This window comes from Lethenteron reissneri, chromosome 12 (assembly GCF_015708825.2).
Source record: "Lethenteron reissneri isolate LAM-NWPU_2019-01 chromosome 12, ASM1570882v1, whole genome shotgun sequence".
NCBI lineage: Eukaryota > Metazoa > Chordata > Hyperoartia > Petromyzontiformes > Petromyzontidae > Lethenteron > Lethenteron reissneri.
Window position 1 is genome coordinate 8,343,137 of NC_083790.1, and position 26,922 is coordinate 8,370,058.

Below are 26,922 nucleotides of genomic sequence, written 5' to 3' on the forward strand. Positions count from 1 at the left end.
TGGCATTTTCCTAGACAAGCTTTATACAGGTTCAGGTTTATTTAAGGAGAGTCCTTCACTTGAAAGGTTTAGCCGGTGTATTTTTTTTGCAGAAGCCCACAATAGAATAACAGTAAAAGTTCTGCACAAATTGGGTTCATAAACACATTTGTTGTCCTGCCATTCTATGACCATACCATAGCCCCACTGGGTTGGGGAGTTTAACACATCTGTGTGAATAGCCAGCAAACGTGGCCACCAAAGTGCTGACACACAGGTCCACACGCCCAGCATGCTGGCCGTTAACTTATAATGTTTAACCTATACTGGCTTAAACTCTTGACAATATGAATAAGATATGCAATCTTAGTTCCTGGTCAAAGTGCGCTTATACACATGACCTTGAACCCACAGTATGAGTAACTAGTGGTGTATGAACGTAGCTCTGACACTGGCAATATCCGCGCCATGTATGAAGGCATCAAGACAGTCTTTGGTCCAAACATCAGGAGGACTGCCCCCCTTAAATCCAGCACAGGGGCCATCATCACTGATAAAAAAGAGCAAATGGCCAGGTGGGTAGACCACTACTCAGAGCTCTACTCACGAGACAACAGTGTGTCAGAAGCTGCCCTTGCTGCTGTAAAGCCCTTACCAACGATACACGAACTGGACAATGTTCCAAGCTTGAAGGAACTGGACAACGCCATCAACTCACTAGCCAGCGGCAAGTCCCCGGGACAGGACGGCATCACACCTGAGGTACTGAAATGTGCGAAACCCGCCGTCCTCACAAAACTCCATGAACTTATCTGCCAGTGCTGGGAAGAAGGAGCAATGCCTCAAGACATGAGAGACTCCAACATCATCACCCTGTATAAAAACAAGGGTGACCGTGGGGACTGCAATAACTACCGTGGCATCTCCCTGTTGAGCATCGTGGGTAAAACCTTTGCCCGTGTGGTCCTCAGCAGGTTACAGATACTAGCTGAGAGGACGTATCCTGAGGCTCAGTGTGGTTTCAGAACAGGAATGTCCACAATTGACATGCTCTTCTCCTTGCGTCTGCTACAGGAGAAATGTCGAGAACAGAGAATGCCCCTGTACTTGGCATTCATTGATCTTACAAAAGCTTTTGACCTCATCAGTAGGGGAGGCCTTTTCAAACTCCTCAAAGTGATCGGCTGCCCACCGAAGCTGCTGGCAGTCATCTCCTCTTTCCATGACAACATGAAGGAAACAATACAGCACAGCGGCACCACCTCAGAGGAATTTCCCATACTCAGCGGTGTAAGGCAGGGGTGCGTGCTTGCCCCAACACTGTTTGGCATCTTTTTCTCACTTATGCTCACACATGCCTTTGGGACAGCAGAAGAGGGAGTCTTTCTCCATACAAGATCTGATGGCAAACTCTTCAATCTTGGCCGTCTCAGATCCAAAACCAAAGTCCGCAAAGTCCTCATCAGAGAACTTCTATTTGCTGATGATGCCGCGCTGACAGCTCACACAGAAAAAGGTCTGCAGACACTTATCGACCACCTTGCCAATGCCTGCAACAACTTTGGCCTGACAATCATTCTGAAAAAGACCAATGTCATGGGCCAGGATGTCAGAGACACCCCTTCCATAAACATTGGCAGCAACACCCTAGAAGTCGCTCAGGACTTCACCTACTTGGGTTCCACCATCACCTGCAATTTGTCCCCTGTCACAGAGATTGACAAGCGCATTGGGAAGGCGTCTGCAGCTATGTTCAGGTTGACCAAAAGAGTGTGGGAGAACAAATCTCTAACGCTCAACACCAAAGTACAGGCGTATCGGGCCTGCGTCCTTAGCACCCTCCTCTATGGGTCTGCGTCTTGGACAACATACGCCCATCAAGAACATCGACTAAACACATTCCACCTCCGAAGTCTCAGGCGCATCCTCGGTATCAGATGGCAAGATCGCATTCCCAACACCTCAGTCCTCAACTTGGCCAACATTCCCAGCATGTACTCTCTACTCAGTCATAGGCGCCTGAGATGGCTTGGACACGTGCGCCGCATGCAGGATGGCAGAATACCCAAGGATGTCTTGTACGGCGAGCTGGCATTAGGCACACGGGTCATTGGTCGCCCAGTCCTGCGCTTCAAAGATGTCTGTAAACGGGACATGAAGAGCTGCGACATCAACCCAAATGACTGGGAGAAAACTGCCGGCGACCGACTCAGCTGGCAGCAGGTTGTGAAAACAGGCCTCAGGAGAGGCGAGGGAAAAAGACACACTGCTTGGCAGACCAAGAGGGAGCGACGTAAAGAAAAAGCAACAAACACCTCTGGAGCTGCCACCGCATTCACTTGTAAGTGCTGTGGCAAGGATTGCCACTCAAGGATTAGCCTACGAAGTCATTCTAGGCGCTGCCAAAACCTACAGCTGACCTCGTAAGGCGCAAAAGAATTGTTTCTCGAGACACAAAGGCCTATGATGGATGAACATAGCACATATTTTTATTAGGTTGTGCAGCAATTTAAAACCATTCTAAAATAAATAATGGAGAAAACATGAATTAAAATTCATGAACGTTATTGTCCCAAAAAAATCATGTCCAAAGAAATCAGCAATTGCATTTGAAATAGCATAATTGGTTCATATACATACAAGTAACCTAAAACCAATAATATTGTAAGTGATTTATAACACTAGCTTCATTACACATTTTTGTCAAAACATGGCATTCATATATTTCTTCCAAAAATAATCTAAACAACAGCAAATCACATGGTTAAGTTATGCATTTTAGCTGTGAAGAAAGTAATAAGTCACGTGGATTATCAGTTTAGTATTTTCTTCCGCCATTTTTTCATCCACACTATTGTCTGTGATAGATCACAGGCTGGTTAAGCTGTAGAGAACCCTGACAATAATATTATGATAATGGCTATTATGGTAAAATACACTGCATGCAGGATTGAGTATATTGGTGGACCACCACAGGGCAGTCTGGGCACAGAGGCCGCAATAATGTAATCTCCTAAATAGTGTTTCTTGTCACTTCTCCTACAGAGAAATATTAAAAATAAAATGGAGTTTGCATGCTCTCCCAGCAGTTACGTGGATTTTTCTCCGGGTCCTCTAGTTTTCCACACCACATTTATAAACATGTGTTTACGATTATTTGGTTGCTATACATTTCCACAAGATACATCACTTCGTTGAACTATCTTTTGTGGCCAAGTCGCTTTGGAAAAATAAATACATAGTTCATTGGTCCTTAACTAGTCAAATAAATAAACATTGAGGCTGTTTTCTGTTTTGAGCTAAGCTACGGAAATGGAAAACTTTCAATGGAACCTGAGATCGATCGCCGGTGCCACGTGCTTCCAAGTGTGGCGCGGTCACTTGCTTCTATGATTTCCTCTGTACTACTCAGTAAGTCTTCAACGATGTCACTCATCGTGATCTTTTTTTTTTTACGCGTGTGCATCAGTGTGGGCAGTCATGGTGCGGACTGCTGGAAGGCTGAGTTTCTTGGTTGCTCTTGATTTTTGTTGAGAATAAAGACTTTCATATTGTTACCAGACCATGTTGACTGAGACTATCTCTTACTGTACAATTATGTAATCAGTCATAATCTAGACAACATTTAGCAAAACAGTAAACAATACTTTTTAAACCATTCTAGAATAAATTATGAGGGAAACAAGAGTGAAAATTCACAAGTTTTATTGTCCAAAATAATCCAATTTACAACATCATGGTATTGTCGTTGCAATTAAATTGTCTTAATTGCTTACAACATTAAAAAATTATCTTAATCAAATGTAAAATCAATGATTTATAAACACAAGCTGCATGGCACTTTTTGTCAAAAGCTAGCATTCATATATTTCTTCCAAAAAAAATCTAAAACTAATTATGCATTTAGCTGTTACAAAAAGAAAACTGGTATTTTCTGACCACCTTTTCTCATCCTCATCATTATTGTCTGTAACAGATCACAGGCTGTTTAAGATGTAGGGAACACTGACACTATTAGAGTAATGATGGTTATCATAAAGTACACTGTGCATGCGGGTTTATATATTGTTGGTGGACCACTACGGTTGGGTGCCTTGTTTTGGTCAACAATCAACGCAGGTGCTACGGACGCCACGTTGGAGTTCTCTCCTTTGTTGTTGTTCTTGTCGATGGCTCGTACAGAGAAATAGAGGCTGTTTCCTGGCTGGAGCTCAGCTATGGAGATGGAAAATGTTTCAGTGGAACCCGCGACCGCCGGGTCACTTGTGTTTCCCAGTGTGACGTTGTCTTCAGGCACGATCATTTCCTCTGTGCTATTCAGCAAGCCTTCAATGCTGTCGCTCGTGATGATCTCATATTTTGAAGCTGTGAAGGGGATCCAAACAACAGCATTTAACTGTTACATATGAAAACAGCGAACAATGTCGATAATAAAGGGTATTGGGTTAGATCGCTTAAGTATAAATGTGTCGTAACCGTTCACCACCCGACACAGCCAGCAAGTTTTGTCACGTGAACAACGCATGCCAATTAGTTACTACTTTAGCCCACCGGTGTGTTGGAGAGTAAATCCACAACATTTAAAATTTGAATAATGCTTTGTAAGAATATTATTTCAAGTATGATCGATGAATTGGAGAATTATTGGGGTAAATTAACTGCTGAATTATATGCAGGCTTGTCAATAAGGACAATTCCAGTTATTGGTTGTTAAAATATATATGAATAAACATACCATGGGGTATTATCATGCTATGAAGTGAATCGTAAAGATCCTGGAAGGTAATTGTGATTAAGATAGTGAGTGAGTGCCATGTGTGTTCCTGACGGAGCCAGTTTGTAAGCTGCATATCTGGCTGATGGAGGTCGCGTGTGAGTGCCAAGCGAGTAAGGTCGTGTGTGTGGCGAATTGAGGTCGTGAGTGGTGTGATGCCATGTGTGTGGCTAATGGAGGTCGTGAGTGGTGTGATGCCATGTGTGTGGCTAATGGAGGTCGTGAGTGGTGGGATGCCGTGTGTGTGGCTAATGGAGGTCGTGAGTGGTGGGATGCCGTGTATGTGGCTAATGGAGGTCGTGAGTGGTGGGATGCCGTGTGTGTGACTGACGGAAGCTGTGAGTGGTGGGATGCCGTGTGTGTGGCTAATGGAGGTCGTGAGTGGTGGGATGCCGTGTATGTGGCTAATGGAGGTCGTGAGTGGTGGGATGCCGTGTGTGTGGCTAATGGAGGTCGTGAGTGGTGGGATGGTGTGTGTGTGGCTAATGGAGGTCGTGAGTGGTGGGATGCCGTGTGTGTGGCTAATGGAGGTCGTGAGTGGTGGGATGCCGTGTGTGTGGCTAATGGAGGTCGTGAGTGGTGGGATGCCGTGTGTGTGGCTAATGGAGGTCGTGAGTGGTGGGATGCCGTGTGTGTGGCTAATGGAGGTCGTGAGTGGTGGGATGGTGTGTGTGTGGCTAATGGAGGTCGTGAGTGGTGGGATGCCGTGTGTGTGGCTAATGGAGGTCGTGAGTGGTGGGATGCCGTGTGTGTGGCTAATGGAGGTCGTGAGTGGTGGGATGCCGTGTATGTGGCTAATGGAGGTCGTGAGTGGTGTGATGCCATGTGTGTGGCGAATTGAGGTCGTGAGTGGTGGGATGCCGTGTGTGTGGCTGACGGAAGCTGTGAGTCTGTGTGTCTGGGGCACCTTGGCCAAAGTCGGCGTCGTCCCCAGGCGCCGTCCAAGCCAGGCTGACGATGCCCGGCGCCAGCAACTCGGCCATCAGGTCCAGCACGCGGCACGGAGGGTAGATGTCCCGGGGCCCGTCCGGCGGCACCGTCGCCTGGAAGGAGCCTCCCGATGCCACTCGGCTGAAGTCCTCGCTCGGCACCAGCACCTGCCCACCCGCCGGGGCTGGCACCTGCGTTACCTCCAGCTCCCCTGGTGAGAGAGACCAGAGTTCATTTTGATGATACAGAGCCACGACAAAGTACATTTGGATAGAGATAGAGCCACTTAATAATGTTACCTTGTTAAATAAAGCATTTAATGGGAATTTACTTCCATTGCGTTTCTGTTTAGAGTGTTGGCACATGGTGTTGGCTGTTTATCAAGGATAACCTTTCTCGTTTCGAAAGCCCGGAATGAAGATGGCCTTGGAGCCTCTGCGTGGAGCCAGCCTCGTTGTCCCTTTACTTCCTGCCACTCTGACCTTCAGGCTGTAGCGGCCACTCGACGTGTATTGGGTGAAGTATCTGGAGTACACTCCGTCGTCCTTCTTTATGTCGGCACCTGCGCACAAGTGAGATAAAGCCCTAGATAAATAAAGCATCCCCTTTATGTATCTTGCATACATTTTGTGGATATGAAACAACATTACCTTTCCACAAAATTTGTTTTGCTTTTCAGCGCGATGAGCCGTTTTAGCAGACTCATGGACTCATTTGAACATTATTGATGCATTGTTGTCACAGTCAGTTGGGTGGCAATGAGATTGGCAAAAGCTGACAACATCTATCAAACAGCACCACCATTTTGTTTGGGAGCTGCTCACACCCACAACGTACTCGCGCCGTTGTCCAGCAGCTCAATCTCGAGCGTTGCGCTGCCAGGTCTCTCGATCAGAGCGGTGACGTTTGCGCCGACAACAGGCGTGGTTCCACGCTTCACCTCGGCGTAAATGGTCACGGCGCTCAAAGAGATGCCGCTGGAGGACCGCATGTGTGCCTCCACCGTGATGGGAGGCGCCCCCTTGTTGGACGCCATGCTGGTGACCGTCAGGGTAAGGGTGTCCGTGCTAGGAGCTTTATTGACTAGCCAGTATTTCCACGTCCCAGCCTGAGAACGAAATATGACGTTTGGTTTGAAATGTATTTGTTCATAATACAGGTTTTTTGGGTTAGATGGCGTAAATATAAATGTCGTTAAACCCGCCATCACCCGACACAGCCAATTAATAATGTTAGTCACGTAAACAGAACATGCCGATTCGTTACTAGTACAGCACAAAGGTGTGTTGGAGAGCAAATACACACCATTTACAATCTGAGTATGACGTTTCACCAGTAATTACAACTAGCTTTATCAGGCGACAGCCATATTTGTGGAGAAATCCTCCTCGATTTGTCCTTTAAATAGATGGATAGATGTGATGACGTCACTTGTGAGCCCTTCACGGGCGAAGGGGGGGGTTAATGAATGCATGAATGGGTTATTCATATGGTAATCAACGTACTTTATGCATGCACATTGTTGTTGTACCTCCTGTCATTTATGTGCACTAAAATAGGAGTAGCTGTAATTGTCTGCGCACAGGTAATCCTCATTGACGCATGGTGACATGTATAGGCATGCATTTAAGCAATGTATTATTTGATGATTCGATTCCTAGCAGCACAAAGCCAGTAGCTATCTGAACAGTTAAAATTATTTTAATTTCTCTCAATTTCGATAGATTCTCGAATTAGTCTTGGCCAGTAGTAACTATTTTTGCACAAAACTTCAAAATGATCAAAATGAATTGAGTGTCCGTGTTGGCACACGTCTTCTGCCACTGCCGACAGTTGTATTTGGGAGTATTTAATATTCCATTGGTGTTCTTTTAGTCTCATGCTGATCATTCGTCCTGTGCCCAATATAGCATTTGCCACATGTGAAATTAATCCGGTACACACCTTCTGTTGATAGCTTCATTAATACATCTTTAGTGCCAGATATTAGTTTCTGTATTTTATGTATCATGCCAAATCTCACTTGGATGTTTTGTTTTTACAAAAATCTGGATAATCTATCAGTTACTCCCACAATGTATGGTATTTTTATAATTTTAATGACTTGGTCAGTTACAACGCTCGTGTTATTTGATTTGGTATTGGCATTCAGTGCCCTGTTGATTTGTGCATCATTGTAATCATTAAATTACAGCGCTTTTTTAATATGTTTAATATCACTCCTCAGACTATCACCATCCGACACTTTCTTAGCTCGATGTATGTATGAGCGTCTTGAAAGCCTACATGTTTTAAACCAAATGTATGTGTTAATTACGCTTAGCTGTTTAATGAATGAGGCATGTTTGAATGAACCGCAATATTAACCCCTTTCGTAACAAATCCCAGCATCTATAATGTCCCACTTACCAAGTCCCATCAGAGAGGGTAACCGATGCAATAATTTTTAACCCTGAAAAATCGTGATACAATACGTACCATAGCTCTTCCTGGAATGGTCAGCCTTGCAGTTTTGAATGTTCCGTCAATGACAAAGTCTCCGTTTTGGTAGGTAACATTATTTGGATCAGTAATGTGCATCTCTGGGACACTTGACTGCCAGGTGACCACGAATTGCGTGTTGTTCCCAATGGAGGCATCGATGTTGACGTCTCCATCCATCCACTGATTGCTGATGAGAACTTTACCGGTGCTCTCCAGCTGCCAACAAGAGTAGTAGAAATGAGCAACAGCCGATGCCAATCTAAACCAGGGGTCTCCAACCCCTGGGCCGCGGACCAGTACCGGTCCGTGGCCTGTTAGGAACCGGGCCGCACAGCAGCAGGAGGTGAGAGTGGTGAGTCCGCGCGTGGCCCGCCCCCATTATTTTATTGACCACTTCTGTCCGCGCCTCCTTCCCGCACTGCGCACTTGTCTCAGTCACAGTTTTTTGGTAAGCCCATAAGCTGCTAACCCCTAGCCAAAAAGAGTAAAACACAAACGTCGCTGGACAGCTTCTTTGAAAAGGGGGAAAGACCCAATGATGACCCCCCCCCCCCCGGTCCGTGAAAAATTGTCTTCCACGAAACCGGTCCCTGGTGCCAAAAAGGTTGGGGGCCGCTGATCTAAACGATTTAGACGATATCTCTAATAGTGATTGCCGTGGAGTTCCGTCGTTCAACCCCCAGCATTCTGGAGACCATGAGCCACCAACCTGGAGATGGAGAGATTGTGGTGGGGAGCATCACTGAGAGATGGGCACTTCCTCTCGTACTATAGATGTAGATATTCAATGAGCACATCATTCTTAAACATGTATGCCATTTTTCGATTTAAAGCTTTCGTGACTGCAGGGATTCATCTTCTTGGTTCTTTCGTGGTGGTGTTTCATTCTTCACCTGAGGACGGCTGCTTGCGTTGTGGCCGAAACGTCGTGAGCATTATTTTATTATGTTTTATTTTTATTATTTTATTACTTCCCTTCTACGTGACTTTACCGAAAGAACCAAGAAGATGTATGCCATTGTTATTGACCCTAGACACTGCATATACAAGTATATTCTTCCCCCATATTCCAGGGTTAAACCATTGTTTTTCTAAAAGACTCAGCTCAGGTGTTATTTGTCAACATAGAGCTTTCCGGTATTCCCTCGTTATTCACGAACTTGCTATCTGCGATTTTGGCTATCCACAAATCGCAATCTGGAACTCTACACGACTGCATCTAGAGAGAGAAAGAGAAATAAAGTGATGCGATAAAGTGATGAGATACAGAGATGTTATTATAATTTTCATGCATTGAATAGCTTATTTACGCATTTAACGTAATGCATTAATATGATATTCACAAGCATCTCCGGAATGTATCCCTTGCTAATAACGAGGGGGCACTATTACTCTCCACCTTCTCCCAGCCTCTTGCTCTCTCAAAGACCCCATGTAACCGCTCTCCCTTGCATTTATCTGCACCCTTGCTCACTAATTTTTTGCCTTTCTCACCTCTACCTGCGCACGTTCAAATCCTTGGCCAATCCTCTCCCCCTAGTTCTTTCCCCAATCGGGCAACCTCCTTCAAATTCGTCTTGGTGAATCGTCGCAATTCCTTCAGGTTCGGATGACCAAGAACCCCAGCACCCAGAATAGATCCAGGTCTCCCCCCACGCTGAATCCGTTATGTCCTTAAATACACGGGGTATCGACACCCGACAAGGACTTCTGCGGATTGATTCATCCATGTGAGTATGCGAATCATCAGAATGTGTGGCGCGGTTCATTATAATTTTATAAACAAAATTGTAAGAGAAGTGTTATGATATTTTATGTAGTGCCACAGATTACGCGTGAGCTGTTATGGGAAAAGTACATGTCAAAGTACAAACGGCTCTTGTTTTATAACAGTGCACTTAGATTGTGTGTCATGGGCTCTCTAACATGAATGAAGTCTTGTTAACAAAAGGCATTTTAGAAACGTCTCACTTTCATTCGCAAGGTCGTACATGTAGCTTCATGGCACCGGCTATGTACATCACGATGTATGGTGCACACTGGAAGCGATTCCATGTTGGCTATGAAATCCAGAACATAGCATTACATTTTAAAACGATTGTTGCAGGAAGTATGATTTTAAAATAATAAATCACAGCTCTTTGTCAATCCACTGCTGGATGAAGGCCTCCCATCACAATGTTGGTTGTGGGTGTTACTTCACCATACTTAGCCATGCAGGGCATTGCTGGTTGGTGCGGGATGCACCCAGGAATGGTTGAGATATCACTCGTCACTGATGATAGCTGGGGCCAGGAATCAAACTGAGGTCATCGGTTGTATGGCCCAGTGTAATAACCACCGCACCGCCATGCCACCTCAGTTATTTTAAATGTTTTAGTAATGTTGTGCTGCATTACCTGTATGACCAAAGCATCTGAGTCTCCGCTGTCTGTAGTGATGGATGTGAACGCATCCACAAGAGCATTGCCGTCCACGTTATCACTTGCAAAGAAGTTCAAACCACCTAAAACAACAACAGAGGCAATGGGAGACGTTATGGCACGGTGCTTCCCTTATTCTGGGACATTGGTTTAACTCTGGAAGATGGGAGAGAGTATAATTGTAGAAACCATTGGGTAGTCAGCATAACATGCATAGTTCAGTCCATTATTGTTGCCTTATTCTCTCACAATTGTGTTAAAATCACGCGATTGGCATCATATGAGATAAATATACATTTCCACTGAAACGCTAACAGGCAGCAGTGCACTACTTGGAGTTAGAGAACAGCCCTGGATGATGTAACAGAACGACTTCTAAACGTATCTTTATTGGGTCTGTTTATCAAAAATAGAGGCACACTTTCACAAGCCCTAAAATGGGCATGCATTTTTACATGGCAATAAAACTTCATTGTTTTTACTCTTCTAAACTTAGCAAAAAATGACGTTTTACTTGTGTTGTCATTTATGGAGCTAAACATCATAAACTTGCGACACGGAAAAAGTCCATGCAATCACAGGCGGTTGCTTTGATCAGAATACAACTTTGCTAACTCGGTGTTTTTGGCCTCCTGAGGCCATGATGAAATGGAACTTCACAGCCTCTTTGTCAGTCCCATGCTGGATGAAGGCCTCAGTCCTGGGCACCCCCTTTCACCCGCCACGCTGACAAGCATGGCGAAGTATGGTCAAACAACGCCCATAACCAGCGCGGCATGGAGATGATACTGTATGAACATACATTATTTCTGCCTTGCATTTACTGCTGCTCATATCCATTGGCAGCCTTGAAACAATCATAGTGATTGCACAACCCTATGACGTACGTGTTGTGACTGTCGCAGGTGTGGCCTTAAACCAAGTTCCCTCCTTTGGTTTCATTGATTGTAACTAATTTGGGGTGGAGGATGTGGACAATTTGATGAATGCATATTTTAAAATAGAAATTTAAAAAAATTCACCCGATAATTCTGCGAGCTTCTCGAGTTCTTGAACTGCACTTGGTCCCAAGGCAATGGTGTGAATGGTGCATCCACTGGTGCGAACGGCTTCAAAGCAAGAACTGATGCCACCATCCTCGCCATCGGTCATTAAGACAATTTCATCTCCGGAGGCACTGCCGTCATCTGCAGACAAAACCTGTGCAGAGGGACGTCAAAATGTAGCGTTTATTTTGACGTGCATCTTTAGCTGAGAATAAAGTCATATTCCTTGCATTTCCCTTGGGATGTCTCGTTATGCATTTAATGACAGTTCAAATGAGTAATATATTGCTGTGATTGATGTACGTGTCATTTATAATTGAGGCATAATTATTACACACAACGCGGTGCTTTTTTCCAACAAAAATTATGCCAACTCAATATGCGCCATTGTTTAGGGTCACGTGTCATCATTAAACATATAAACAGACAATTAGTTAATCCATAGAGTTATAGGTCCCCGTAGCTTTAGCAAAACCCTCTAGATAATAACATTTGTATTAATAGGCATGATTTGCTAATAAGACTCTCAAAGTTAAAACTGGCCAAGGATATCCCATTATACACAAAAGGCTGCTGTCAATTGTTTGTTCCAGAATACCCATTTGCTGATAGGCAAAACAAATGCATTTCATTTTTACATGGTGAAACTCCTGTCTACAAGAAAACAATCTAATAATTTGCGATCAAAAAATCCGTGAATCTGTGTAATTCGTGAATGATTGGCTGTTCAAGACTCCTCTTCTCATAATCCATAGAACACCGCAGCGAATAAAAACCTCTTCACAAACAGTAAACCGAGATCTACAGAAATGGGTGGGGCGGACTCGGAGCTGCGGAAAGGTAGCTACTGCAAGGAAAATACGGAGGTAAGATGTGTATCTTTTTTATTTGCAATGTTTATTTTGTTGTTTATTTTTGCACAGAGGCGCTGTGGTGATCCAATTCGTTTTTCAAGGACGTGACATTTGCGTTCCTTAAACTTGGATATCAAGTCCAGCAAATGCAAAAAGTCCTTAAACATAGACCCATATAGAAGATATATAACCTTTAACATATGGCAGATATGCACCATTTGGTCTTTTAAAAAAATGAAACCTTATAATGGCCAAATTTATTTCGGATTCATTTAGCTGCCAGTCACATCCCGCACTTCCCCTGTAATCCGCAACGTTCACACGGATTAATGGGATCACGTGGTTAATTATTCCCATAATTCGCTGTGCACTGCTTTGGCACCAACATTTTATCACGGATTACAAGTCTAACCTCAGAAATTCGCCACAAATTAAAGGATCTGCAACACGGTCCCCCCTATAATATTGTATTTCTGCTATATTTTGCATTGCTGCTAACACACTATAAAGGACACATCATCACATAGTTGCCATATTGTGACAACTGCCTTTGACGATTCAGAAAACAAAAACGTCAGATTTCACAACTTACCTGAAACCCTTTTGAAACACCTGCGCATATATTTGTTCCGCCCCCTGCACCTGTGGGCAAGCAAGACTTTAGTGCCACCCGGCTTCCAGTGTCCGTAATTCGTGTTAACCCACATTTGGTTTGGGCTGAACTGTCAAAAGTGACAATTCCAACCATGGCTCCTTCCTCCAAAATCTGCATGATGAATATGTCGGCCGCCTGCCGCAGTCTCTGCAAACGACTTCCCTGCACCCGAAGGAGAATAAAATAAAAATAGAGAGAGCAGGGGGTTTTAACACATGTACATTTATATAGTACGATACAAATTTACATTCACAAAAAGGGGATTTTAACACATGTACATTTATATAGTACGATACAAATTTACATTCACAAAAAAGGGGATTTTAACACATGTACATTTATATAGTACGATACAAATTTACATTCACAAAAAAAACATCTCAATGTGACCATATCTCAAGATGTTGCGCAATAAGGCGAAACGGTGACATCCTGCGAGTTTTAAGAGGGGGTGGGGGTTGGAGAAGGAAATGAGTAGAATTACATAGGAATTGTTTACATAACAGAAGTGTGAATGAAGACACTTCATAGAGATTGACATATGTAGCAGAGAAATATTGAACCTAGACAAGTGGGAGAGTCTCAGCGGTGTCAATGGCCAGATGAAGGGAATTTCAAACGGTGGAAGCAGCAGCAACAACATAGAACGCATTGCCTCTCATTGAGCAAACGTTGAATGAGACTTTTGATACGAGCCTTGGTGGCTCAAGCGGAGAGCACATAATGGGAGAGTTCGGCAAGGGCAAGTAAATGAGGGATCTAGAAGATGATGAGGGCGATATTGTAGTTGGTGCGAAATTATATTTGGAGCCAGAATAAGGATCTGCTTATTTGGGGCAAGGCCTTAATACAGGTAGGAACAACAGTTCCACACTGCCCACCAGGGATTATTTATCTGTCGTGCATAGCCGCTCCCAAACATGTACGTTCCCGGATTGGTTAAAGTGCGTCACGTGACCGCGAGCTTTCTATCGTGCACGAATGCGCTGTCCAACCAAGTTCCTACCTGCCCACACCGAAGGAACGTGTTTATGGGTGCGGGTGAGAACGCGTGTGGCATTTCGGATCATTTGGAGTTTTGTGGTGAGGAGTTTGATAAGGCCATAAAGGAGAGAGTTGCAGTCGCAGAGTTGACATGTGATGAAGGCATGGATAAGGGTTTGGGCAACGGATGGGATAAGGATGTGGAAGATTCAGGCATTGTTCTGCATAAATAGATTACGGTGGGGGGCAGTTCTGCAGAGCTGAGAGATGTTAGATGCGAAACTCATAGTTTTTGGACACATTTAACACAACTCCTTACATAATTTGGTTCATCAAGTTAACTACCCTTTATATGTGCCACACACACTGCAGACTTAAGTGCTTGCATTGTTGGCCACGCACATGCCTCAACTCTGTTTAAGAACGGGAATATCTTTGTTGTGCGAGTAAACGTAACTCACCCCACTCATGCTGCCCGATTTATCCAGAACAAGCGTGATGACTCGGTGGGATGGCCGCAGGAGGCTGAATGTCGGCTGTGTGGGCACGTCAGCGGGGGGTGGTTCGTTATTATTAAAATCTTCATGCTTCCCCATGATGTCCCAGGCACTGCTTGAGCTGCACAGTCGGTTTTGCAGATTCGGAGCATTTCTGTTGTGCGAGCTGACCGTGCAGAATTCTTCCACCTGCAGCCATACCGTCATGCATTTGGGCAAGGAATGTTCTTGATGTGGGTTGGTGCATCACCAACAGTGTTAGCTTGTCAAAGAAGAGCATTAATAGCCATTCAGTTATAATGGATGTAATTTCAACACGTAACTTGACAGCATTCACTTACTCTCGAAGAGACAAGGACTAGGAGATGCAAGAAACCACAGACCAGTGGGACGGCAGCAGCTTGGCGTTGAGCCAGCACCAACATTTCCCAAGCTCTACAGCCGCCTATATATTAAGATCTTTCCAGCCAAATAATAAGTGTTTCAATGCGGTAAGACACCGGAGCATCCGGAGATAACCCACGCATGCAAGGGGGGGGGGGGCACTATACCAGGGAGATGGAACAGGTGGAGTTAACATTTTTGCTGTACTGCCTTCTGGCAAGCCAGAGGATGACACCTCGATACACATGGGAAAGGAGTTTCACAACATTTGTACAATCCTTTGTACGATCCACTAAACATCGCCTCCATAGTTTTGAATTACAGGCGTGCACCACTGCCGCCCCGCTGCTACTCGTTACTTTATCGATGCTGCACGTTCTTGTTTGGAACCCATTTATTGCAATGTTTGCATAATTTCAGAGTTTGAAAATTTTACAGAATGTTGGCAACAATTGAAACCACAAAAAAAGTTACACTGAGACCTTGCACAATCACCACTTGATTTGTTTGAGCAATTAGCATGAACATTACATTTAATTGTCTTTGCACTATACGTTTGTCTGATAATTTCAGTTGTCTCGGGTATCATGCCAGACAGTTTAATCCAATGCATCACATGTGCCATGGACTCTAGTAACCCATTGTCCATTTATTAATGGCAAACATAACGTTGCAAATTTTATCCCCGTGCACAGTCCGAAGTCCCTTTTTTTTTAAACTCATTTCATATGCTGTAACAGAACAGGGTTAAAGAACATCGGACTCACGTTGTCAAGCCATTGTAGGGCCATGATGGACTCCCGTGCCTTCTGAACATTGTCGGGGAAGAACATGCAGCCCTGTTCAGGCAGTCCGTTAATTCCGACCTTGCACTCTCGCACTTTGCAAGAGCCAATAGAGCTGCAGCTCACTACTCCAGTGCCGCCTGTCACGCCTCTGGAGCACCTGTTATAGACAAGCCGATGCCATGTCAGAACACTGAACGAGTGCTGAAACCTGGGACCTCCTCCTGTGATTAACTTTGGCTTTCAAACGTAGAGAATTGGTAGGCTCAGCCCAGTCATCAGTGCGTAAATAATATTCATATTATATGTGATTTCTTATTTTTAAAGTATATTTCTAGCTCTGATGATCACTGACTTCTTGCAGTTTAAAGTGCATGTGCTTAACTTGTACTATGTCGATAAAAGGGAATGAATATGCCTCATGATGAATGTCATCTGCCACATGCCATTCTCTACCATGATGTATTTATATTGCTTTTTGCATTTTTTCAATGGAAATTTATGTATCTTATGACACAAAGTGGTATAAAATTTGGAAAACCCAATGTTTTTTTAACCATTATACAAAAGGGCAATAATGTTAGTTTACAAACTCAACAGGCACACCTATAGAGACCAGTCTCTTCACCAAATAATACAATCCGTGACTCACAAGGTCTTTCTGTGTCTCCTCCCATATTTTATTTGAATAAAATTAGCGTGAGTCTCGTCGTGAGACGAAAAATCCACGTGGATCTCTTGCAGAGCAGTGTTAGAGAATGGCCAGTGGAAGCAGATTATACAGAGCTACTTCGGAGACCCCTTCAAGTAAACTCTAGTTCATACACTAGGAGACAAACTTACCCACACTACCCTGCTACAAAGGATGGAATTCAGATCAACATTTTAATTTCTCACTTTTTGAAGAAAACCAAAAGAACGCGAAACACATAATTTAATGTAATAAGAAATCCGTTTTTTTTTAACCTCCATTCTCTGAGGATCTCTCTGGAGTCACTTGCCTCGCCGATATTTATCTGCACTTTTTTCTGACGGAACAAATGAGGCCTACGTGGTTGTAGGAGTGCAACTGTAAGAGATGTCAGGGGTAGGGATGGAGATGGACAGTGGGTTAAGGAGCACGCAGAGCGTTTCCACCAAAATAAGGGGGATTCCCACCAAAAGGAGTGAGACAGTGGGGCGGGAGCAGGGGATAAGGGAGGCAGCAGGCGAGGAGATATAAGAGGAGGGCATCGGGGGGCTCGAGAGATGATGGGGGGGGGGGACGGGGGGACGGACTGACTGATAGGTGTGAGCAAGTGTGGATAAAATACATGGCCCCCCCGCAACCTCGTGTCGGCTCATCTGCTACAAAACCAACCTTGTGAACTCGACATTATTGTCGTGCACGTAGAAGGGCTCATCTTCATTATATTCGTCGAAGAGGCCCCATCGGAGGTGCCCCCACTCGTGGACGAAGGCCCTTCCTGTGCATCGACACACAAACTTGCTTTCAGGTTCACGAGTCAATTGACATGTGACCCTCGGTCAAAAAAAATTATCACACTTCTTAAATGTAAAGATGCAGACTTAAAATCGCTTTCTTGCGCTACTGCCGTTGCAATGGCCTCCTACTAGATGGAGCTCTAGAATAGCTCCATCTAGAAGAGCCCCACCCTAGGGGATATTTGGACTTTGCGACCAGACACATCAAATGCCGTTGAAGAGGTGGGAGTATCCACATTTTACCGTATCTCACGTCAGCTGCCGATCGACCAACTGCGGTGTTCCCATATACACCTAAACCTCGTCGATTCACGGGTTTTTCTCATTCGTAAGTTTGACCATTTGCATCAAATTTATTGAGGTATAGTTATCTGATCACGCCCCTGTGGCTCGACTATTTGTGGTTGACAATGAGATTCGTGTATGCATCGTAAAGAGGTGCTGCACTGGTACTATAACTGCACACTACTCGCAATGATGCTTCTGCCGCGAAAGAACACACGTGCCGTCTGGTCTCCGTCTCGTCTCCAAGATTCAAGTTGAAGACAATCCTGCATTGGGATGTTTGGCGAAGTCCACTGCCGAGTGTTTTGTAGGTGGGAGGAAACCGAAGTGCCCGAGACAACCGCGGATACATAACATCGCCTAAATTTTGCTGTATATAAACAGAACGAGAAGATGCTGACAATCGGGTATATTTTGTGCCCAGAATGGGCAACATGATTTAATCAAATATATTACTTCACAATTGTAACAATCGGTAACTTATTTATCCTATAACTTCTTATGGGGATCTCACAACTTAGCCACTTACTTTCCTCTCCAGACTTAACTGCCTTCCAGCTGCTATTTAACCCTTTTTATGTCGACTCTCCTGCTCTCGAAATTGCCCCAACTGACAGCCTCGTGAATGTCCGTTAACCCCCCCAACTGACAACCTCGTGGGTGTCCGTTAACCACCCCAACTAACAACCTCGTGGATGTCCGTTAACCACCCCAACTGACAGCCTCGTGGATGTCCGTTAACCGCCCCAACTAACAACCTCGTGGATGTCCGTTAACCCCCCCCCAACTGACAACCTCGTCGATGTCCGTTAACCCTCCCAACTGACAGCCTTGTGGTTGTCCGTTAACCCCCCCCAACTGACAGCCTCGTGGATGTCCGTTAACCCCCCCCAACTGACAACCTCGTCGATGTCCGTTAACCCTCCCAACTGACAGCCTTGTGGCTGTCCGTTAACCCCCCCCCAACTGACAGCCTCGTGGCTGTCCGCTAACCCTCCCAACTGACAGCTTCGTGGCTGTCCGTTAACCCTCCCAACTGACAGCCTCGTGGCTGTCCGTTAACCCTCCCAACTGACAGCCTCGTAGCTGTCCGTTAACCCTCCCAACTGACAGCCTCGTGGCTGTCCGTTAATCGCCCCAACTGACAACCTCGTGGCTGTCCGCCAACCACATGCCATCTCACACCCACGAGCTGTCAGGGCGGGGCTCTGTACCACTCAGTGGTGCTGATAACGTTCAACATTCGGCACCATGAGTCGGGAGTCTCATCCCTGCAGTTCCCCGTTTTGGTGTCACCTCCCTTTATCATGTAGTCTCTCAAATTTGTTTTATGCATGAGGATTGTGTTTCACACGACACGTAAACAGGGATAACACTAATCCACACGGATACATTGAAGAAGCAATTTGCCATTCTCCATATACGTGCCACCTCACAGCCAAATGGGTTTGGCAGTTGCACAAATCTGCATGTGATCCAGCAAACCTTACACTCTATATTCTGTAATACAGATTAAGTATCATAAAAGTAGCTTGTAGATGTGCCATTGCAATTGTTTTTTCGGCCACGGAGTGCTGTCATGCTCTGGTTTTATCGCTTGAGATCCCAGGAAGGTAGCATGTAACATTCCAGTCAGGGGCTGACTACCCATCATCTCTGGGTTGATAAAATGATAACACTTTGTGATAAGTCACCAGTGGTAAGTTTTCGAACAACCTTTCCTTCACCATAGAAATGTGGAATTTCCATCACTTGCCACCAACAAGACATGATCACTGCCCCCATTGAGCAATTGGGTGGGGAAACATATTGACTTGAGGTTTTTGATCCACCGATGACTATGCTTTACAGTTGGGCCCACCAACCGTGTAGAGTGACTTTGTTTAAAGGTGGGGGCTCACACAAACTCAGGGGGTGGGGGGAAGGGGGGGGGCTCGACACATTCGATGTTATATAAACATTATACACGTTAAAGTGCTTTTCAGGAACGCTCTTCAAGAGTAGAAAGCCACTCGAGTAGAACTGCTTTATGCTTTAAGTTTGTTTGTCCTTCCCTGGCACCTCCGCTTAGCACGTTTGGCTAGGTAAGTTCAACATACGTACGATATGATTTTGTCCTGAATTCTGGCCTAGCTCACACCCCCAATATATATATATATATATACAAGGAAAGACTGCGACACCCATCACTTAATTGTTCAAATGTTTCCATTTTTCCCAGTTCCCTCCGACTACCGCAGACAGTTTGTATACCAATACCAAACGAAGCTCACGAATTAAAAGTAGAACACTGCAGCAGATCAAGTGCAATTGATGCTGAAAATTTTAAGAAAAACTGCTGCTGGTGTCCAATATTGTACCAACGTTTTTTTTTTTACACGACTATAACATGTTTCAAATGGGGTGCTCAGCTTTCAGGGGTGGGGTTCAGTCCCCTCCAGTCCCCCAGAATGGTGCTGGGGTGCCCCCTAAGAAGAGACACTTGGACAACACGCTCGTAACGCACAAAGCGGCAGATCGCACGCTTGACCCAAGGTCTAACCTGCACAAACGCGGCGTGATTTTATCTAAAGTGTAAGCTTTGTCCCGCAGTATGAATGTACCTCGTGGGCCGTACGCGTCCAGGTTTTTGTCATCCAGGAGGAAGTTGGGGGTGAGCTGAATGTACTGGCCGGGGTCCCCGCACAGCCCGTACTGGTGAGTGTACGGCGAGTCATCCTCGGGGTCGTCCAGAGAGGCGATACGCACCTCCGCCTGTGTTTTTATTTTGTGTGGATGGAGAAAGAAATGAGGGTGAATCCATCCTTTGGTCAATTGACATTTGTTGCATAATCATGATGATTCCCTAAGGCCAAATTTTACTTTTCTGGCATAAAAATACCTGACACCACTGAATGCTGCTGGCTGACTACCATTTATTTTACCATTAAGCCCTGTAATTGCTTGCTCTAACCACTGCTCGTGAAAAGGCCTCCGCTAGAGAGAGCTCTAGAAAGCCCCTCTAGAGAGTATTGGCCGACTCTCCAATGCTAACCAGACATCTCGGACAGAGGTATGAGTACCCACAATTTTGGCTCAGCGCACCATGACCTGTTCATCTCATTACTGTGCCCATTCATGCTGTTGAGTGGACAGAGGAGGTGGGGAGATTCAAGAAACGTTCCCCATTGTTTCAATTGTTGCGCTGGGAGTAAAATGTAGACTTCTGCATGACAATACCAGTGTGCTAACCATTAGAGCATGTAAAGCATCATCCGCTCCCCCCATTTCCGAAAGCGTGAGTGCAAACTAAACTTAAGCTCAACTATTTGTGTTTTGCAGGTAAGGCTCACTGAGCTATATAACTTTTTTTCAGAAGCGATCTGGCCACACATGATAGCCCAACGAAGTTGCTTATCACGTGGAAATTAATAGCAGTCAATTACTCGTAACGCATGTTTTGAAATGTGGAGAGAAAAACCGGAGGACCTGGAGAAAAATCCACGTGACCACGGGGAGAACATGAAAACTGCAAATATATAAGCGTCAGGGTCGTGATTGAACACACGACCCTCCTGTATACCAGGCAAGGTCGTTAACATCTCCTAGCCACCGAGGCGAAATTCAACGGGATCCGAAGAGAATCTCACTTTTCCACATGAATCTAGAGTTTTCATTTTAAGGATACGCAATAATTTGATCCGTTTTGTGTTCCAGTAGGAAACACATCTTCTAATCTCCAAACAATTCTTCACGAAAGCGTAATTGATGATGTTTGCCTTTATAGCTGCCCAAACCACCTTGCATTCTTACAGTAGTGCTGTCCTCCGAGGCAGGCTCCGTAACCTCAGACGAGCATTGTGCTTCTCTTTCACAATCTCATGCAGTAAAACATATTCTCAGGGTTCAAAGACGATTTGTCCCCCTCCCCGCTTAAAACACAGGGGAGGGGGTTCTATTTAACAAATTAATTGGTGGCATTGGTCCAGGAAGCACAATTGACAAATAAAAGTCCACACGCTCGTTGACAAAAGGAGTTAAACAGATGGTTGGTGCTAGATTTGAAGCTTTCGTGACTGCAAGGATTCATATTCTTACGTTTTTTTCGGTAAAGTCACGTAGGTAAAAAATTTAAATTAATAAACCTAAGAAGATGGTTGGTGACGTTTCGGGCCAAAGCCCTTTTTCACAGGAATTACCTTCTGCTAAAAGGAAAGGACTTTGCCCTAAACGTTGCCAAGTGTATATTTGTTTTCTCTTTGAAGCCAGTGTTGTAAACGAGTGCGTCGTGGTTTATATGTTCCGTGGATCCAAGTATTTTATCAAATATCTAATCTTGATGGAATGTATTTACGTAGAGATATAATACGGTCCAAATAAAAGAGTCGTGTGAGAAAACATTGCACGAATTAATCAATGACATGCATACGTCACATTTAAGTGGTTTGAAGAGTTAAGGCGTTGCACCCATTTTACCTCAGGGTCATTAATTAACCTCACGAAACACCTTTCTTGTGTCTGTGACCAGATCACCCGGAATGCGCCCGGTCCTATAAGATCTCAGAAGTTAAGCAGCCTTGAACCTGGAGAGTGCTCGGATGGGTGACCATAATGTGCATTAAACAGGGGCAGTAGGCGCTGTGGACAGCATCGAATGGCAGTGCAGCAAAAAACATCGCTCTGTATCCCCCCCCCCACCTTCACCAACATGGTGAAGTATTTGTTAGACAACCCTCACGACCCGCACGGTGTGCGTATAAGCCCTCATGCAACAGTGCATTGACAAATGGACACAATTTTGATGGAACGTACGTTACGTATGTACGCACACAATTTTGATGCAAAGAATCAAACCATGCCACCAACTTCCGGTATTCTCTCATAAGCATTGCTTCAAAAGATTGTTGCTTCAGCGCAGATTGAAACATGCCACTTGTTACTTTGTGCTTATGTTATTTGAATATCAAGAGTTGTGTTAGCCACGCAAACAAGTTTAAAGCATGAATGGAAACAATTTATCACCACTGTCTAAACTCTGGAAACGCTACTTGTGCTGAAGATTTCAGGTTTTTTTTTAAATCAGCTCTTACCTTGCCATAGGACTCGTGTTTGGGTCGTGTGTAGTTTGATTGTGAGCTCCAGGAAGATGGAATTAGAATGCTGACGTGTTTGAAATACGCCAGGCGGTGCGTTGCCTTGAACAGGTAGGCAGAGGCATCACTGACCATATCCTGCGAGAAACAGTTTTCAAGACAGCAACAAATAAGTTACCAGTTGTAATGCTTTATGTCAAGTCCAATGCTTCTCTGTGCAAATTGGCTAAAACCACATAATCATTCTAACTATCTTTTATTTTACCAGGTAAGGCTCACTGAGCCATATAGCTCTTTTTCAGAAGCTGACCTGGCCACAAATGATAGCTCAGCAAAGTGGCTTATCACGTGGAAATTGATCGCAGACAAATACTCAAAACACATGTTTCTAAGTGTGGGGGTGTGGGGAGGGGGGAAATCGGAGGACCGGTGAAAAATGCGTGCGACCATGGAGAGAGAGACACGCAAACTCCAAATATACAGCAGGCGTCAGGGTTGGGATCAAACCCACGACCTCCTGCATATCAGGCGAGGAAGAAAACATCTCCTAGCTACCGTGGCGCCAACATTTAGTACACGTATAAATGAAATAACGCGGATCACAATGATTTGATGTGTTCACCGTAGCTATTGCAAGCTTGTTGAGATTCAGAGCGCACGTACAGGAGAACTCTTTATCGGTGGTGATGGTGATGTGGGTTGGGGGGGGGGGGTCAGACGGATCCTATTATACACAGCACAGGATCAACGATTTTTGGGTTTAGATCGCGTTATTTATAAATGTGTCGTAACCCTCCACCACCCGACACGGCCAATCAGTAAAAAAGTGTCACGTTGACAAAAGACAAATAGTTCACTGCTTTAGCCCACCGGTGTGTTGAAGCTTGACAAATGACAAATAGTTCACTGCTTTAGCAGTGAACTATTTGTCTTTTGTCAACGTGACACTTGTTTACTGATTGGCCGTGTCGGGTGGTGGAGGGTTACGACACATTTATAAATAACGCGATCTAAACCCAAAAATCGTTGATTATGAATAACATTGGTCGCGAAAGCCTACGTGTTGAACTGACAGCACAGGATTATCTACTAATTTTATTCCACTTATCCAAGGGGGGAAATAATGAAGAATATGATGAATAGGCCCGTTTGTACAGACCCCACAGCTCTCACGGATAATAGGAGTTGTGGGTATTAAGATGATGGATGAGTGGAGTTTTCCTGTAATTAAAATAATGCAGTGTGCAGCTGTCAACTTCATCTGCAACAATTTGTCCGCCAGGACGTTGAACGTGCAACAAGCAAACTGCCTAATTCTATACAGAGGCTTTCACGACCAATATTATGATTCATGATTAGATTATTTTGGATTAGATCGTGTGGGTATAATGTACATTCTTTAATTAATACCCTCCACCATCAAACAGATTCAATCAAATAAATCTGTCATGTGGGCAATTATGCAAATTGATTAGTTTTTAGCAAACTGCTGCCATGTTGGCAAGCAAGTAACATTTTGGCAATTTTTGTACTTATATTCTTGTATAAAATTGTAAAAAATGCTTGCTTGCATTTAAGCATTGCAGCAGTTTGCTGAACATCAAATCAATTTGCATAATAGCCCACGTGACAGATGTATTGTACTGGCACTGTGGAGTGATGAAATGATATTTTAAACATCGACATTATACTTACAAAATCTACTGCGAAAGAAACACATTATGAATCAAAATAAACTGCCTCGTGTAATGATATGTATAAACATGATTGCTTAACTTATTCTTTGGGTCTTTCGGTAAGAATTTTTTTTAAATATGCCCACAATCCCTTAATAACTTGCAAAAAATATAGCAAGCTGTTAAAAATGAAAGGCCAAACTTTGGAAGCTTAAAGCAGTATGGCATCAGAGAACTAGTAGAGTTATTCCAATAACCCCATTCAAGTCTTGTTTGCAGCATTGTGAGCCCTGATACAGTCTGACTGGAGCAGTGCAACAATGATAGCTTAAAAAAAAATCCAGTCACTGTAATATTGCGACTTTTTGTAAAGAAATTCAAATGAAAAACAAAGCAACTGCATTAGCAGTGGTATACAAGCAAAAGCTAAAAACAAAACCACCACCTTCATCAACACTGCCTTATTGCCGAAAAAACACATTAAGTAAACTACTATATAATTACTGTATAACATAGTTAATGATATTCTTGGTTTTTTTCGGTAAAGTCACGTAGGTAATAATTTAAAATTAATAAAAGTTAAATAAAATAAAAAAATAAAATAAAAATCACGACGTTTCGGAGGCAACACAAGCTTCCGTCTTCAGGTGGAACCGTCACAGCACGCTTGCTGTACTTCGTCGTGATTTTTTATTTAATTTTACTTTTATGAATGTTTTACCTACGTGACTTTACCGAAAAAACCCAAGAATATGAATCCTTGCAGTCACGAAAGCTTCAAATCTAGAAATAGTTAATGATGGTGGCAGGTCTTTGGTTTTGTGTGTTTGCTAATAAGCAGTTGCTGCAGGGTTTTTTTTTGTTCTGAAAATCCAAATGGACCTTCATCGAATTCGATTAAAAGCAAAAAAGCTTCATACTGCTGATCTCCATCCACTCACCTTGATGGCGTCGACGAGTAGGGGGTCCTCCGGCACGGCGGGGTTGATGGCGATGACCAAACCCTCGTAGCCGTTGTCGATCAACTTCACTCGCGAGCCGTGACTCAGCCCGACGGCCGCGCACAGCACCGCGGCCAGAGCCACGACGATGTTCATGCTGCGCTAAGTCAATTGATTTGACAGCAAACCTTGGGAAGAGGTTAAATGCAATGCACTGATTTACCTCGTTGCCTTATATTCGCAAGATCCCGTGTTCACCCACCCATCATTCCTTTAGCACCCACATCTAATCATCAAGATAATGTTGATTGTCTTTCACCTTTGCTCAGTTGCATTATTTGCTATCTCAGGTTGCTGCTTGGAATGGCAGTGCAATCTGGGTACAGGTAACGAACCTGCTCCAGGTACCGACGCCTGCTTCTATAGTCGTGTCCTATTTTGCTCCGTTTAATGACAGGGCTTGTGTCGGGGCAATACAATTCCACTTTCAAATTCCGACACTCAAGGGGATCACCCCGAGTACTAAAACCGTTGAATGCAAAAGTAATCTTATCCAAGCTGTTCGACATGTACATCTTAGATAATCTCGTTGGATGCTGATAGCATTAGATCAAGTCACTTTTAAATAAAGACTGCTATTGTCACCTGTCCAAGGTCTTGTATAATGCAAGACTTGCCATTTTCGCAGAACTTAAAATAAATAAAAAGTCTAAGGTACAGGTGATATCTACCCGTGTTAGTTTTACCATCAAAGTGTCGATAACTATGATCACACTAAGCAGTATGATAAAGCACTCGCAGCTAGGGTCGTGGCAATCTAGTGATACTTTGATATACCACAAACATTGTATCGTCTGTTGTGCAACATATAATACTGTCATTTATGCTATTTTACTTTTATTAAGTATATGATTTCCTATCAAAGTAACAAAACACCAATAATACAAACTCTAAGACGTAGGCTTTCCTGACCAAAATTACGATGCACATTTCTGGCAAGTGCCTGGTGATGCTGGTTGTGACTACAAGGGAAACATCTGTAGTCAATTGTTCAATGTTGTGGATCGGCTATTTCCGACTAAATTTATCATTTGCAAAAGGATTTTCCAAAGGAATTGACATCATGTACATTATGCCACTTTTTTTTTATATAGTTTAACCACTCAATGTTTAACTGACAGCATGTGCATTATAACCGTTATTGATTGTAAGTGTGTTTATGGCAGGCTTTTGTTGAATCACGTGCAGTTGAAGAACTTTGAGGTCTTATTAATTTGCTTGGGAAGGACGCAAAAACTATCCAAAAAAATGTCATACACAATTGTAAATTGTAACAATTGTCATTTGTAAAATTCACTGCCTAGCCTGACTACCTACTCACAGCCAAGGCTGATTTCCTTCTCACTGCCTAGGGTGTAACTACCTCTTCTCAGCCTAGGCTGACTAATTACTCAGAGCCTAGGGCCATCGGCTCTGGGACCCTGGGCGGCCCGTGCAAATGGCCAAGACAACCACTGCTCATATTATCTTCACCTGTCACCAACTCGCCCCCCAAATTGACAAGGCCACGTGGTTGCTAAAAATGGCAACCCACGTCGCCTTTGTGGTTGCCATTTTTGTTGTCGTGGTAGACTGTGCGTGCAGAGTTCTGGTGTGGGGCTCGCATTG

General features: G+C 44.1%; 1 protein-coding gene across 1 annotated transcript; it reads right to left on the reverse strand.

Moving 5' to 3' along the window:
* Positions 1-3,578: 3,578 nt before the first annotated feature.
* LOC133341855 (calcium-activated chloride channel regulator 1-like) lies at positions 3,579-25,485 on the reverse strand. The gene is made up of 14 exons (XM_061550645.1): positions 25,255-25,485; positions 22,635-22,775; positions 20,169-20,319; positions 17,156-17,261; positions 15,778-15,955; positions 14,591-14,815; positions 13,083-13,307; positions 11,613-11,790; positions 10,567-10,673; positions 8,162-8,383; positions 6,521-6,791; positions 6,075-6,245; positions 5,661-5,894; positions 3,579-4,344 (listed from the first exon to the last, which is right to left on the reverse strand). The coding sequence occupies exons 1-14, from the start codon at positions 25,408-25,410 to the stop codon at positions 3,968-3,970; spliced, it is 2,742 nt and encodes a 913-aa protein (XP_061406629.1). The 5' UTR covers positions 25,411-25,485; the 3' UTR covers positions 3,579-3,967.
* Between the last annotated feature and the right edge of the window lie 1,437 nt (positions 25,486-26,922).